This window comes from Prionailurus viverrinus, chromosome A2 (genome assembly GCF_022837055.1).
Source record: "Prionailurus viverrinus isolate Anna chromosome A2, UM_Priviv_1.0, whole genome shotgun sequence".
Classification (NCBI taxonomy): Eukaryota; Metazoa; Chordata; class Mammalia; order Carnivora; family Felidae; genus Prionailurus; species Prionailurus viverrinus.
Window position 1 is genome coordinate 108707129 of NC_062562.1, and position 16331 is coordinate 108723459.

Consider the following 16331-nt stretch of genomic DNA (forward strand, 5'->3'; position numbering starts at 1 on the left):
TTTGTACAATTATTCATTTATACACTTATCATTTCTATACAATTGTAGGTCTGTCCATTCTTTTGTTTTTGTTGTCTGTCCCAGCCCACTAGAATGTAAGCTCCATTAGAGGTTATGTTTTGTTATTCACTGTTATATCTCAAGCATCTAGAACATTTCCTGGCACATAGTCAGTACTCAAATATTTTTCTTGAATGACTGACCAAATGAATGAATATTTTATTATATTTTTGTTTTAATGTCCATGCCTTTGATATTAATAATTTCTTAAATTATCAATTGGTTTAGTCAATACTTTAACACTTTATAGCATTAAATATATAATTTCCTATCAGTGTTTTAGTTTATTAAAATTAAATTATATTAAATGAGTTAAAATTTGGTATTTCATAAATTAATATCAATAATTTAATATCATATATTAAGTGTTTCAAAGTGTTAAATATGTTAAATATTAAATCCTTTAATATTTATTTCATTCCTTAAAGAACAGAATTGTCCTAAAGACAAGAGTCCACTTCTTTATTTAACTTCTAAGGTTTTCCATAGAGCATCATTTGATAAGCTAATTAAGGCATATAATCAATTAGTTATATCTAATTTCTACATATTCATTTCATAAATGTTTATTGAGCGTGTGCTAGCCATCATAGTAGGTATGAGTTTAAGAAAGTGATCAAGATGGACAAAATCTCTACCCTAGAAAACATACTGCTTTAATCCCTGATTATATCATCATAGGCCAGCTATACTAGAGCAAAAAGGGAAAAAAACAAACAAACACATAAAATAGGATGGATAGGCTTTGACCATAAACATTTAGACTCCTGTGTTTTAAACAATATGACTTAAAGACTGTTAGTTTTTTATAACAAATAAAACTTTATTTTTCATTGGGTTAAATCTCATTTCATACATTCCACTACTGGTAAATCTTTTATGTAAAATATTGCTGTCCTAAAATGCTAAGATGGAATTATTCTAAATTAACCTTTGAATGCATTATAAGTTTTTATCACACACACAAACACAAAAACATACGAAGAAGACCATAACTATGAAAGTTTTATCAAGCAAGGAATTATTTTTCCTTTTTAAAAGTTATCTTTCAAATCAGCAGTTCAGTTGCCCTTATTTCCATTGAAGTTTCCTGGTGCAGCAATCACTGTACAAATTTGTATGCCTGAAAAACTCTACTTCTGTGCAACTTACTTTTAAGGAAAAAACAAAACAAAACAAAAACAAAAAAACACCTCAGAAGCAGCATTATTACATAGAAATTCTAGTAGAATTACATGTTTGATGCAAACTGCATAATCAATGAGTTGTGGGAATCCTTCCTCTGCTCACTAATATAAAGAAGAAAGCTTTTTGCTTCTTGACTGGGGATATCACCCTGTTAACATTACATGGAAAAACACTGTTGGTCAACATAACTACCTTTCATACTTACCCACCTGACAAATCTCACAGAGGGAGGTATCAGCTCCATACGCTGTCATAAAATACTCCTATGCCTCTATGTAAACAAATTCTTTTTTAAAGCTTTGTTGTTTCGTCAAAAATGCTTTGATAATATTTTCTATGATTTTTTTTTCAAAGGACTTCAAAATGAAGATGTCTGGATTTGGGGATTCTAACAAGGTAGTACGCTTTTAGGAGTTTGTCTAAAAGGTGTCTGAGAAGAACCACTAAAGTAATTATTTTGATTCAAAATGCTTCTCTTCACAAACGTTGTTATAATGAGGTCAGAATCACCTAATACTTAAACCTTTGTGACTTGTGATGTGAAGGCAGCAGACTGGGTTTGCTGGCACAGCTGCTAGTCTGCCTCACCCAATCTGTGACTGTGGGCTCCACCTTCCAGAAGCTGTAGAAATCCACGGAAAGTGCCAGTCGAGTCCAGTATACCAGACCATGCATGGGAGAAAACCATGGAGGTGAGAGAAGGATTAGTAGGGCTTGTAATATTAGAGCTTACTAAGGACTGGCAATAGTTCATGGCCAGGCTGGATAACCTCACTGGGCACTGGGTAGAGAAGACAGAAGGGTCTTGACTGAGTATCAGTTAATCATTAATCCCAGGGTGAGCAACCTCAGAATGAAAGGTTACACAACAGTTGCTGGAAAAGATCTATTTTGACACGATATCTTTCTTAGTTGTTGAGTAAAACTATTTGGGGGATCATTGAAACTACTCTAAATTATCAGTGTTTGCTTCAAGATCTCACTGAAATCTGTACACCAACTTTCGCTATACTTGTGATAGAAAACTCTTATTATTTTTTTCACTAAGAAATAAATGGAAATATAAGCTATATTTCTTTCAGTTATTCCCCAAAACACAAAAAAAACAGGAAATGTTAAAGGACAGTCTCAGAAAGACAAATTTTCTTTTCATGAGGATTTCTTTTATTAAGAAAATATGACTCCTCAGAACTGTGTATTTAGACTTTGAGTTTCCAAAGTTGAGTTAAAATGTCTAATTTTTATACATTTTTCATAAATAAAACTAGGATCTTAATTCAAATTATAAGAAGCTTATAATTGGATTTATTATTAGTATTAAAGGAGCTACCTGATAGTGATCAAATTTTGGGACAATACTAATAATATGAAGATATGTTCAATTTCATAGTTAATATTTCACTATTTAATGTAAATTATGTTTTTAATGTGTGATTTCTCACTTAATTATAATACAATTTAGTGTACAAAAATTATATTTTTCATTGGAACTCACAATGAGCACTTTTCTAAGTTCCTGAAGCTTATGTTCATCAGACAGGTAGTTTTTTAAAATATCCTTCCTTTAATACACACATATTACATTATTTCATAGCTTTCAGTTATAACTGATGCTCATTTTGGCTCACATTTCTTTTTTTCACATTACTTCAGTTACCACCTAAAAACTTTAGGAAATTAAATTAAATCTCAGTGGACTGCACTGGAAGAAGAAATTAGACACTGGATACTGACCTGAGAGATTTCATGTAAGACCTAAGCTAGATCTAATTTGTGCAAGTGACACTGTAATACAAGAGTACAATTAAATATATCGACTTTATTCAAAGAGTCTCTTAAAATATGTCAACATGAAAACTTTAGTTACAAAACTGTAGTCCCCATAATATTTTACAGAATACAGCATACAGGGGAATTCAAAACTGTAAAAATCTGTTTCCAAATTTATATTGGATATTCTCAGATGCCTCATTAACTTGAAATATATCATCAAATAATCTGTTAAAACCTATATGCAGTAACTTTATTACACATTCTATTATAAGACTGTTAAATATTCAAATTCTTTTGAGTGTGTCTATTATTGAAAGGATAGCATTGCTTTTACAGTTTTACTTTGGAAACATGCTAGTGTGTCCATATTTTCATTTCAAACGTGTATTCATGATATCACCCCATGAACTGGACCCTGGCAGCTAAGGAATTGATTTCCCAAGCATTACTAAACCAAAATCAACAGAGAAGTCTGTGGGTCATATCACTAAACTAAACACTATATATTTAAATGTATGCATTTCAAGTTTCAGCAAGAAAGGAATGTGCCTTTTACACCTTTGTGGTGGCCATCAAATTGCTTTTTTGACTCCCAAAGTTATTTATACAGAACTTGCACACATAAAACAAGTAAGTATTTATCTACTCTGGTATATGCATAAACAGAAAAGGCTGTGGGACCACAGCAGGGCCCCCAATTACAAGTCAGCCACAACTTTTCTATGTGATTATTGGCTACAGTGAATCTGGAAAAAAAATATTGCTGTTGGATGTTAATGTCTTCATATGCTTTTAAACATCCCTGAGACGAGAATGGCACTATAGAATCTTGCAAATAAGCAACCTTTTTTTCCTAGTTGCACAGCATGTTTTTAGCAAAGAAAAACATGTGTGGGAAACAAGCAAATACACCTTTCAAAATTAATTTGTGTCAGGAATGAAGCTATTTCCAACTCTAATTTCAGTCTGAAAAGGATTTCAACACTTGGCATTTCTCTTTGTCAATATATCTATACGAGTTTCTGTTTTTTATGGCAGCAGAAAAATCTTGTGATGCCTTGCTATAAGTTGAATCTTTTAATATACACCGGGGCTAGCCTCATTTCTGCCCAGGAAGTACTCACTCATGCATATACCCTGAAATCTCTTGGTGAATTTAAGAGTTTCTATTTAAAAATCAAAATGGATAAATTTATTTTTTAATTGTTTTCAATGTTTACTTATTTTTGAGAGACAGAGAGAGAGATAGAGTGCAAGTGAGGGAGGGACAGAGAGAGAGAGGGAGACACAAATTCTGAAGCAGGCTCCAGGCTCCGAGCTGACAGCACAGAGCCTGAACCCAAGAACCTCAAGATCATGACCTGAGGCGAAGTCAGACCTTAACCGACTGAGCCACTCATATGCCCTCAAAATGGGTAAATTCCTTATTGTGTTTCTATGAATTGGTATAATTTATTTTGGGATTTTGTTTAGTGCAACTAAAAAAGTTCGATTAACACAAACTATGCTCGACAGTGATACATACATCAAGAGTTAGATATTTAGATGTGGATGATGTAGCTTTTCTTCTGGTTTCATTCAACCATGGAAAACTCTATGAATACATACATATTTCAGTAATTAGGTAAAAAAACTAAGATAACAAAATGGAAACTAGAATTTATTGTTTTTTGTTATAATCAGTAAAGTCTATTAAATATTTTCCTGTAGGTTTTTAAAAGTCATTGTTTTTGGACAGAGAGTACATATGAACTTATCTATTGTCACTACTTGTAACAATGTTTGGTTATTAATTTTAAATGCAAAAAAACACAAACATATATGAATAATACCAATTAGTAAATTCTTTCAATAATGATGAAAGGTAAAATGGGCCTTCCTTAATATATAATCTAGTAATGGCTATAATTACTTTCGGTAAATCTATTTTATTAGCAGAATACCCAGACACACACTATTGGTTGCTCAGCCAGAAAATATCTGCCATTTCTTCTGTTCTAATACTATGCTGATTTTGTGTAGGTATAAGGAAGTAATGTGCTCAAGGGGAAAGTGAGCTCTTTATCCCCAGGGAATAAATTATGCTTGGTATAATTCATTCATGGTTAATTCATGAGCTGGTATTAGTTATTGGTTCAGTGTGGACATGTGAATTAGTCTTGAATAATGAGACATGAAAGAATATTTCCTGGGAAATATTCTGGGGCTTTTTTTCCTCCTTCCTCAATAAAATGAAATTTACAAGATGTTCTAGAAGAAGTGAACTTGCTGCCTGTGAATACAGGATGCCTGAAGTTTCTGTAATTATCTTATGATGATGAAAGTCAAGAGAATTATAGAGAAGACTTTTTGGAAGCTCTGCATGTCTGAACTGGTGAACTAACAAATCCCAGGAACACTTGCCTCTAAATTTCCAGTTATATTTAAGACATATTTAATTGGATATTCTGTTTCTCAGAGCAGCAGATATCTAAAAGACACTCATGCCATAGACAATTTAAGTGAAGGTATCCTGCAAGAAAGTTTATATATTATCATGTATTTTATAAGTGTTTAAAGCACATTTTTTTGAAAAAAATATTAAATCATATATTTATATTTATCAGTGAGAAGGATTTATAGATATCTAACATTTGTTACTTTTGTCTACTCAATTTTATTTCCTTTTTCCTATATACTATCATCTAGTAAATTTTCTTTCAAGCCATTCTTTCTTCTTCACTGACCATGAGGATCCTGTGGAGTAGACCCTGTTCTCCCATTAATGGAATGATAACACTGACTGGTTCAGGGACAACCAGATGAACCAAACCATAACATCAGACTCCAACTTGTGTCCTTAATTTCTGCAGTTCTTTGTTTGGTGGCATTTAAAGCTAGAGCTGCTGGTAGCCATCTTGTCACCATGAAGGCTGAGTCTATAGGAGAATCTGCACTGAGAAAAGCACAGCTACAAAGAAAAATGAGAAAGCTCCTGGTAACATTATTTGACTCATTGCATCAGCACTGCCTGAAGAAGAAATAGTCCGAACTCTTCAGTTATAGGAGTTAATAAATTTACCCTGGGTTGAGCATCTGTCACATACAAGAAGTGAGTCCCACCTAACACACTCAATAACCTACTTCAAGTAGACTTCTTTCTTGTAATTCACTGGTAGAAGAAGTATGGAGTATTTGTAATTGTTCCAGTGGCATTACTAGACTAGGAATAATAAAATGGTATGTAATTATTAAGAATGATTCCGTAGGGTTTGATATTAAATTATTAAAAATAACCCTCTAGTGTACCCATTTTTTCCACATATATTATTTGATAATTTCTATTACATATAGCATTTTAAAAACTGATATCTGTAAATAGCACAAATTTGTTCTTTGAAAAAAAGTAATTTATTTTTCTTGAATTCATGGTCTACTGATCCAATTTGTATTCATTTAAATTTCTTTCTGGATTTTTGCATCTTTTTTGGACTTTTCCACACTATTCTTTATGTATGAAGATAACTTGTCATGTTTTATTTTTATCTCATTGTCTTTTATCACTATATAATGTTTTTTTTTAAATAACGGATGACTCTATTAATACACTAATTTTCTCTTGATCTGGCTTTAAATTCTTAAATAGATCATTGACTTTCTCATATCTGTTATCACATCTTTGTGTTCTAGAAATTTAATGTGATTATTAAATGTGCCTTATCATTTTGATAGTCTTGCTTTTTAGATTTTCATAATTTTAATTTCTTTTTAATTTCATCTTCTGTATCTTCAAACATACTAAATTTACTAAATTTATATTCTCCTTCAATTTCTAACATCTGTTGTTTTTGAGAGTTTGGGTCTGTTGTTTGTTGTTTCTGCTAATGCTTTGTCATGATGGCTTGCTTTCTCCCAGAATGTTCCTGTGCTTTTTAACTGAGTTCATAATCATTGGAACTTTATCTGTGGGAATACTCTGACACTTGGGTTTAAGGGGATTGCCCCAAGCATGCTTTGAACATGGGTCTTTTAGACACATGAGACCTAATCTGAGGACACTTTAAATTAAATTCTTAGTTTAGGTTTATAAATTGATGGTTAGTATAAATCCCAGACCCATATCTGAATGAGAGTTGGTTTGTGGTTAAAAATTCTCAAGGAAGACTTTTTATTCTGCCTCCCCAAAGCCGAGTCAATATCAATAGCATATAATTTGATAGACAGTCTACACAAGAACATTTTGGGTATAACTAATTTATACTTGATAGTCTAGAAAAAAAATAATTTACCTGTTTAAACAGGAGATAGTGCCAACATTAAAGCAGAAATTACAGAAAAGAATAGAGCACAACTATAAAATGGGGAGTTAATTTTCATTTTCAGATAAAGTGACAGATAATTTTCTCACAAAATTTTACTTACAGCTTTATCTGCGAAGGTCTCTTCATAAAATGCTAGCATCAAAGCAAACTGTACAACTGCATATATCCTCAATAGATGAGACACCGATGATGAAAAGGGAACTTCTTTCCCGGTGACCTAGGAAGACAAGAAAGAAGCTTTATTTTGCTCCCTGGCTTATTCTACTCATTGACATTCACACCAAGTAAAGAGGAGATGTGTAAAAGAAAGGAAAAGCTTTGCTACTTTTTTTTTTCCCAAAATCACTCACATTCTTTTTCATTTTTATAGAAAAACATAAAAGTTCAGAAACTTGTTTTTCATTTCAGAAGCATCATGATTATGATTTAGTCTACTTTATAACAAACTGGTATAAGAATTGATTCAGCAACATGTACTGATGACAAATACAACTAAAATGAACATAAAAATATGAATACAGAAACATGTCGAGGATTGTAGATGAAAGTAAAGAAAAAGAAAAAAATGGAAGGTGATTTTTAGTAGTGGAGATAATCATGCCTGAAAGGGAAATATTACATTATTGGAAACAACTTTCCTAAATTATGGAGTTTCCAAAAAATACCACAACTCTACTTTCATAATGCAAATTTAGGCATAAATATGACTTCAGAGTATTCACTTTGGATTATCTATTGAAAAATAGAAAAAATAATAAATGGATCACAGCAAACTAAACTTTTTAGAGCTGAAATAAAGCAAATCATTTTCATCTATATCAGATTAGCTCATTGTTACATAACTGATTTTGAACATAACTAAAAATATCTGGGAAATTTCAGCAAAGCAGCTTCCATAACTGGATGAAAAAACATCCTCATTTGGATCAAGAGTTTTAAAATAACAATATTAAAATAAAAAAAGATATTATTTCCATATAATATTGGCTAATTTTATACTTACAATTATCTTTGAAACCAACAATAGCTTACCCTTTCTGTTGCTTTCAGGTTACTATTAATGACAGTTATTTTAATAAGGAACCACAATATATATCCTGAAAGGTTGAAAAGAAAATCCTTTTTTTCATCTCTATAAGAATTCCAGATTGAAATTGAATTTTTCATTTGGTTTCCAGGGTTTGAAATCTCCACCTCACTTATTTTTGGGTTTTAATGTGATTTCTGAATTTAATGCTACTGCTGTACCTCAGAATGAATAAGGTTATGATCTAATCTAATAACCACATCATCTTGGTGTGGCTTTTGACCTTCCATTCTAGAAACTTTATTTATTTATTTTTTTAATTTCAGTATAGTTGACACACAATGTGACATTAGTTTCAGGTATACAACTTAGTGTTGTGACAAATTCATACATTATGCTATGTTTGCTACAAGTATAGCTACCATCTATCCTGGTATACTGTTATTACAATATCATTGACTATATTCTTTATGCTGTGACTTTTATTCCTGTGACTTATTCATCCCATAACTGTAAGTCTGTACCTCCTACTCCCCTTCATTCATTGGCTGTGCCAATTTAAATTCCCACCAACAGGATACGGGGATTCTTTTTCTCCACATCTTCACCAGGACTTGTTATTTCTTGTCTTTTTGATTTTAGCCACTCTAACAAGAGTAAGGTGATATCTCATTGTGGTTTTGATTTGCATTTCCCTGATGATTAGCGGTGTTGACCATCTTTTCATTCTTTCATGAACAAAATGAAAGCTAGACTGAAGCATCTTTAAGGCTCCATCTCTAATGTTTTAGGATTCTGTGACCCAGTAACATATGTTTGTGTAGTTTTTGCACTACATAAAGCTTCTTTGCTGTAGGTTTGAGTGGATCTGAAACCTAGCCTCTGCTGCTCTGCCTCCGAACCAGTCTCCCCAGTAAGAGGCAGTGTCATCCTGGGAGAAGGCCCTCCTCTTATCTGCCGCTAGGTGGTACCTACTCAGTAAGTTATGCACCACAGGGCTGTATCTGCTGAAGGGAACATCTTTTTTTTCAGATCTTCATGAAGTCAACATACATACAGGCTGGCTGTCGACCTGACGATATGATACTAATCTTTACCATCACCAGCATGAACTCTATTTACCTCTGGGATTTCTTCACTTAGTCCAAGTCTTGGTTTACCTGGACTCCATCCTGGTCCTTTAAATAGGACAGAAAACTTATTGAAGAATCCAGGTGTGGCCCAGAATGTAGTCCATATGTAAACTAAATGGTGGCACTAGAAGAACAAAAATAGAGCTTATTTAAAAAAAGAAAAACTCATAACAAAAATATTAAGTACAACTAATCATACATTTTATTTTCTTTATTTACTGTTCAATGACATTTGTATATTTTTTTCTGTAATATACAGGTTATGTGTAATGTGGTTAATGTAGATTAATGTGCAGTGGCATTCCAAATTGTAATTCATTCTATTCATTCTGTGTCCTTTAAGTGTGTTCTTGTCAATATTTCTGAAGTGCCACAAAATTATAATTTTGAAGTTAAAGAAGAGGACAATTATTCAGAAAACAGCACAATAGAAAAAAAATGAGTTAACAGCTTTGCTTCCAATGGAATTAACCAGCTCTTGTGAACTCTACATCCGCATCTAATGATATTCTTTCTAGAGTCTTGCTAAATGGATATTAAAGTTGAACACAGAAACACACAAATATTAAAAATAGCCCTTTATTTGCTGTATTGAGTTATAGACAATCATATTTAAGGAAACATATTCAAAGCCATTTCTGCATCTTTTAGCAGGATTCCACATTCTTTAAATAACACATTTGACATGTGCAGTACTTAAAAGTATGCTCACGCATGAGAAGTACTCAGTAAATATTAGAAATTAGGGTAATTAGACATATATTCCATCCATGTGATAATAATGCATCATAGGTTAAAAATAGTCCTAGAGGTTGTACATCAGCTACAGACGCTAGAAATGAGTTCTATTAGAAGTGAAGTAAAAAATTAATGTACAAAGAAGTTTTGGCTCTATGGGAATTTGTGGTCTCATTGGCATTTTCACTGTCTGTTAAAAAATTTAAACTGCTAGGATTATAAAACTGGTTTTAAAATTGCTTGAAACATTACAATAAGTAATCTGAAGCAATTAATGAACAATGTAGGGTTTAGTGGGGCAGATTTTAAAGTGAATAGAAATTCCAGATAGAAATTTACACTGGGGCTTAATAATAATAATAATAATAATAATAATACAAAACTTACTGTGCTTAGGAATTATAACATATATTAATATACTTATCTGATCTGTTATTTTGAAAACTGACAACATTTCATTGGTCTCGTTGTAGACATAGCCATGAGAAATACACGGTGACTTTTTAAAATAAGGAGTACTTTCCCACTTATTTGCATTCCAATTTTCCCACTTATTTGCATTCCAATGCCCTTAAAGTCCTGGACTCCAAATGAGAGCAAAGTGAATGTCCTATACCCAATATACAGGGGGGACAAACCCCTCTCCACCTAGTGGAGGTCATCCTCTGTTGCTTTTGACACGTCTGAGGGAAAGGTGAGAAATTTAGCGGAATATAAAGGAATACCAGTGAAAGTAAGTATATGTTTTTGTAGGTTCAAGAACTCCTAATTCACTCAACGTTGCCAATATGACATTTTTGACAATGTAAGTGAGAGTCTAGAAGCCTATGTCTTGTACACAGTTGTGATAAGGAAATTTTTACATGAGGACAGAGGCCTGGGGAACTGAACCTGACACAGATTCAACATCAGCTCATAAAAAGTCTAATCATCTGATTTTTGTTTCCCCCAAATCCTGTCATCTAACTCCTTGTGCTGCTAGTGTTGTGCGGTTTTCAGCCTCTCATCTGTCTCAGCGATGATCCCCTTGCCCTCATCAGGAGTGTACGCTCCCATATCCTTGCTACTTAAGGATCAGAAGGAAACAACAGGTTCTGCAGCTCCTGGGAGCTTGTTAGATATACAGAATCTTGGACACACCTCAGAGCCAGTGAACAGAATCTGGGCTAAATTTAGTAAGATTCTTGCATGATTCATATGCACATAAAGTTTCAAAGGCTCCTTTCCAGAGGACAAAGACCAAGCTTTTAATGTCCTTATTACAGAGATAAGACTATACCAAGTGAAAAGGTAGTTCTCAATGTATTACTTTTAAATTAATTTCAATTCTATAAAGTTTATTAAGAAAGTACTCTGAAATATTTGCTAATATTCTCCTGAGGGATATAACTTTAGGAATGCCCAACACAGAGAGAGGGAAAGACAAAGAGACAGAGCTGGCCTACAGTTGAGAAGGAAGAAAATGAATGATCAGCTTTTCTCACTTGATAAAAACACCATTCATTTGAAAAGTGGAGGCAATTTGTGACGGCCTTTTCTATGAAGAGGCAGTACAGTGTAAAAGTTAAATTGAGTTAAGCAAGTCTTGGGCTTGGCCTGCAACACTCCTTGGTTATGTCTGAATCTGACAAGCTGTGTATGGCTGGTTGAATTATTTAAATCCTGGGAAATTCAGCCTCACCCACTAAAAAACGAGGATTAAAAAGTATCTCTATGTCATAAGGTTTAAGTAAGAGTTTCATTAAATATGCATGCTGAGCTGCTAGCAATACCCTGTACATAGTAAAAGCTCAAGAAATGTCCATTTATTTTGTTATTTTAACTTCCTTAAAAACTTTTAAGAAATAGGATCAGAGAGCAGACCTGACGGGAACCTGTAATTACCGCCCTTCCCAAATGCTATAATCCCGGTGCTATGTACAGAGCTGTCACTGCCTGACCTCTTCAGCTTCTCAAGCATTCTTATCTTTTTCTCATTTGCTAGTCCCTAACCCCAGGAGTGTTTGTGGTGCTCTGTTGCTGACGGATCAGAGCTTCACAGACATTCCTCATTTCTCTAGTGCCAGCCATTGAGATCAGTGAACAACCAATACCACATGTCTAACAGAAAACTGGTCTGGGGCTACAAGTCTTAGCAGGTGAGGTAATGTGCAGACCTAACCAACTCGTAATAGCTCCTGACATTTAGGTCCAAGTAGAATAGGGCAAAGGCCTCATGTTGAATTTCTAACCAGAGTCATGCGGACTTGAAGCAAATATTTTTCTTACTGTGGTATCAGCCTTTATAATGCATTTACTACTGTTCCTTCTGAATCCATGAATATATTTCAGGTCTATTCTGAGAAAGAATATGTTTGCTTGAAGGGCTATTTTTGAAAAAAAATTCTCTGTAGTAGGTATATTTAAAAGTTCTTAAAATGAGTTGTTTTCAAACACATTTTGCCCAAGTTAATTCAAGATTTTGCTTGAGTGTCAGAGTTACTTCTAGCTTCTTTTATGGTTAAAAAGAAAATTTCTTTTCAGGATAGTGTGAGGTACTTTCACCTTTCAACAACTGATCTTTATTTTAGCTATAAAATTTGTGAAAGGATATAACCAATTCAGAAATAATAAAATCAATTACATTACCTGCACCATGAATGGTTCAAATGTATTAATGGGATGCGTTAGACCATATACAACTTTTTCATTTTCTGCCTCGAATGTCCCTGGAAGATAAACATTAAGGATATGATCTTTGACTTTCTATGAGCTTAGGAGGTAAGTTAATATTTTTATGTTCACATATATTTTACTTACCAAAAATTCTATCCCATATAATAAGAACGCCAGCATAATTTTTGTCAATGCAATAACGGTTTCTGCCTATGACACACAATATTAAAAGAAAAAAAAAGGTTTTGAAAAATGAAGTTATACTTTTGAAACATCTTATTGTATTTTAGAACCCATTCACAAAATTAAGACTTATGCAACAAAATGATTTTCCTAAGAATCTCTTTTCACTGACAACATTAGATTATTTGCTAAGTAAATTGCTTTTATTTTATTTTTTTCTATTGAGTTAATTTTACCAAAATGACCAGAGAATTCCTTAAAACTACATATATATTTGGAATTTCCCCAGATTTCTTTTTCAGAGAGTGAGAGAGAGAGAGAAAAAGAGAGAGAGAAACAATGTGTGTGTGCATACAGGGGAGGGGCAGGGGAGAGGGAGAGAGAAAATCTCGAGCAGGCTCCATACCCAGTGCCAAGTAGGATGTGGTCCTCGATCCCATAATTTTTTAAAAAATGTTTTTGTTCTTAATTTTCCAGTTGTTTAGAAATCTGGCATAATTTTGAGTAATTTTACTTTTTAAAATTTTACTTTTTACTATCAAAGAGTAGTGTGTCTGGTGGCTCAGTCAGTTAAGCTCCCAACTTCAGCTAAGGTCATCATTAAACTGTTCATGAGTTCAAGCCCTGCATCAGGCTCTGTGCTGACAGCTCAGAGCCTGGAACCTGCTTCAGATTCTGTGTCTCCCTCTCTCTCTGCCCCCTCCCCACTCCCGCATGCATAGTCTCTCTCTCTCTTAAAAATAATCATTAAAATTTTTTTAAAAAAGACTATCAAAGAGTAATAATTAAAAATTAAATGGCCCAGAAAAAGGCAATAGGGAATAAGATAACTAATATATGTGTATTCGCATTTGGTTGATTTTTTAAATTTTGAAATGAGTTGCTATCTCTAGCTCTTCTCTCTGAATCTTTTCCAGGAAAAAAAAAATTTCTACTTAGACTGACACTTTACTATTTATTTTAATCATGAAAGACATAAGTGAAAATTAAATTACCCTTAATTATTTTTATTAACTATTACTCAAAACATATATGTTTTTCTTCCAAAGTATTCAAATTATAATTTAAAATGAAATAGTTGGGCATTGTTTCTTTAATAATAAAAAATGCTTAAATATGTACCCCCGTATTCACATAAGTATAAATCAAAGGAAAAATATTAACCTATCAAGCCACTGCTCCAACAAATTCAACTGTCTTCATGTGTCATTTCTTTGCATGCCTTCTATACATGTTAACATATGTTTGAAAGTGAAGACACACAGGACAACCTCTCCAGTCCAAAAGTAGTGTGGGTCTGGCTACACAAATGCACAACCCATTGCTATATATGGGCTAAACAGTGGTTCTTAGTTGGAGGAGAGAACATCTTGCTTCTCAGGGGACATGTGGAAATGTCTGGAGAATTTGTTGAGAGTCACAACTGGGAGGGGATATTATCTGCACTTAGTATTCAGAAACCAAAATCCTACAATACAAAGGGTAGCCCCATTCCTAACCTCCCACCTCCAAGTGAAGAACTATCTGGCCCAAAACATTAATAATGCTGAGGGTAAGAGGTGCCTCGGTGGCTCAGCTGGTTAAGTGACCAACTTTGGCTCAGGTCATGATCTTGCAGTTCCTGGGTTGGAGCCCCACATAGGGCTCTTGCTGACAAAGCCTGAAGCCTGGTTTGGATTCTGTGTCTCCCCCTCTCTCTCCTCCTCCCCTACTCAAGCTTTCTCAAAAATAAAGAAATGTTAAAAAAATAATAATAACACTGAGGGTAAGAGATGCGAACATAAAACAACAGGAGTGGGAATGTGCTCTGAAGCTAAACAGAGAACACTAGTAACTATTTCTTCTTCAGTATGGATTTATTCTTCTCCACTCCTTATGTTTCCTTTACTGTGAAGGGAGCCCCAAGAGTATTACACCCTTAGTCTCTCCAGCTTCTCACTAACAATTCTCCTTGGGACCAGGAATGTATGTGAAGTTTGGAAGAGGAAACTGAGCATGTGCAGCCTGACCCCACCCACTTCTTTTCCTTTTGAAGGGAGATGATGGGACTTGTGTTTCTGCTCTTCTCCCTGCCAGCCAGAAAGGAACCCACCCCTTGGGAAGGCAGGCCTGCAGTGTTCCAGCGCTGCCTGCGATGCCTGCAAACTTATGAAAACAGAACAATAGTATTTATTATTTTATTACTGTCTTCCTTTTCTCAGCACTATGTATGTAAGATGTATTCAGGCCATCACAAGTTGCAACAGTTTGGACATGTTTTTTTTGGTATGTAATTCCCCATTATATGAAAAGTCTACAAATTTATCTGTTCTCCTGCAATAAGCAGTTGAATTTTATCTCTATTTTTTCCATTACATAAAATGCTGCTATGCACATTCTTATACATGTCTTTTGGTGCACACATGTAAACAATTCTGTTATGTCTTATGCTGGTATCTTTAAATCTTAAGTACTAGTCACATGGGATTTTTTTCTCTGTCATGCTAATGCAGTTCACAGAATTTAGGCAAAAAGTGAATTTCTGCCTATTAGGCTTTCCTGAAATCGCAACAATTTTCAAGACCAGAGACTTTCTGGTTGTATATAGGAATGACCCTCAACACTGGGTCAGGTGGTACCTTCAACATGGAAAGTGTGTATCCCCTCAGCTGGTTAAGTTGTTTTCCACTACAACTAAGGAGATCTAGACAAAAAGGAAAATCCAAACAAGATTTTTTTTCCCCTCCAATCATTGCTTTGGAAAAGAGGCTTGTCCAGGTACAATGGAAGACATGATACCTATTCATACACTGAATGGTGACTATGTTGAATAATTGTGATGAAAAGGTACAAAATAATAGTATTTTTAAAGAAATGAATAAGGATAAAAAAGGTCAAATTTCCTTACCATGATGAACCCGATGATGGCTAGGAGTATTAAGAATCAGTTCCAAAGGACCAAGGTTATTAATGATCTGTTTAAAACAAAAGCAATATTTATACACAGTTACCGATAAATGTGTACGTATACTCACATTAACTTTCCTTGTGGGTCAAGAGACATTTCAAGTTTCAAGGTTGACTTCAGAGTCAGAAGAAGTTTCTCTGATTCCTGGGGTTCCTATGAAAATAACAATAATCTCCTAACTCTATTCTGGGAGGCAGTACAGTAAAAGGTTAAGAGTGATGCTGCCTAAATTCAGCTCCAGGAGCCTCCATTTATTGCTGTGTGATCTTGGGGAAAAAACTTAAGCTTTTTATATTCAGTTTCCTCATTTTTCAAATGGAAATATT

The 16331-nt window shown here is 33.9% G+C and overlaps 1 protein-coding gene across 7 annotated transcripts in view; it reads right to left on the minus strand.

The window, feature by feature from the left end:
* AGMO (alkylglycerol monooxygenase) overlaps window positions 1-16331 on the minus strand; it is a 400045-nt gene that overhangs the window by 178170 nt on the left and 205544 nt on the right. For all 7 annotated transcript variants that reach the window (XM_047851087.1, XM_047851089.1, XM_047851083.1 and 4 more), the window contains 5 exons: window positions 15946-16012; window positions 13020-13085; window positions 12849-12928; window positions 9472-9606; window positions 7423-7539 (listed from right to left, as the gene is read on the minus strand). In XM_047851087.1, the coding sequence (XP_047707043.1) occupies window positions 7423-7539; window positions 9472-9606; window positions 12849-12928; window positions 13020-13085; window positions 15946-16012 (465 nt within the window). The remainder of the gene's footprint in view (window positions 1-7422; window positions 7540-9471; window positions 9607-12848; window positions 12929-13019; window positions 13086-15945; window positions 16013-16331) is intronic.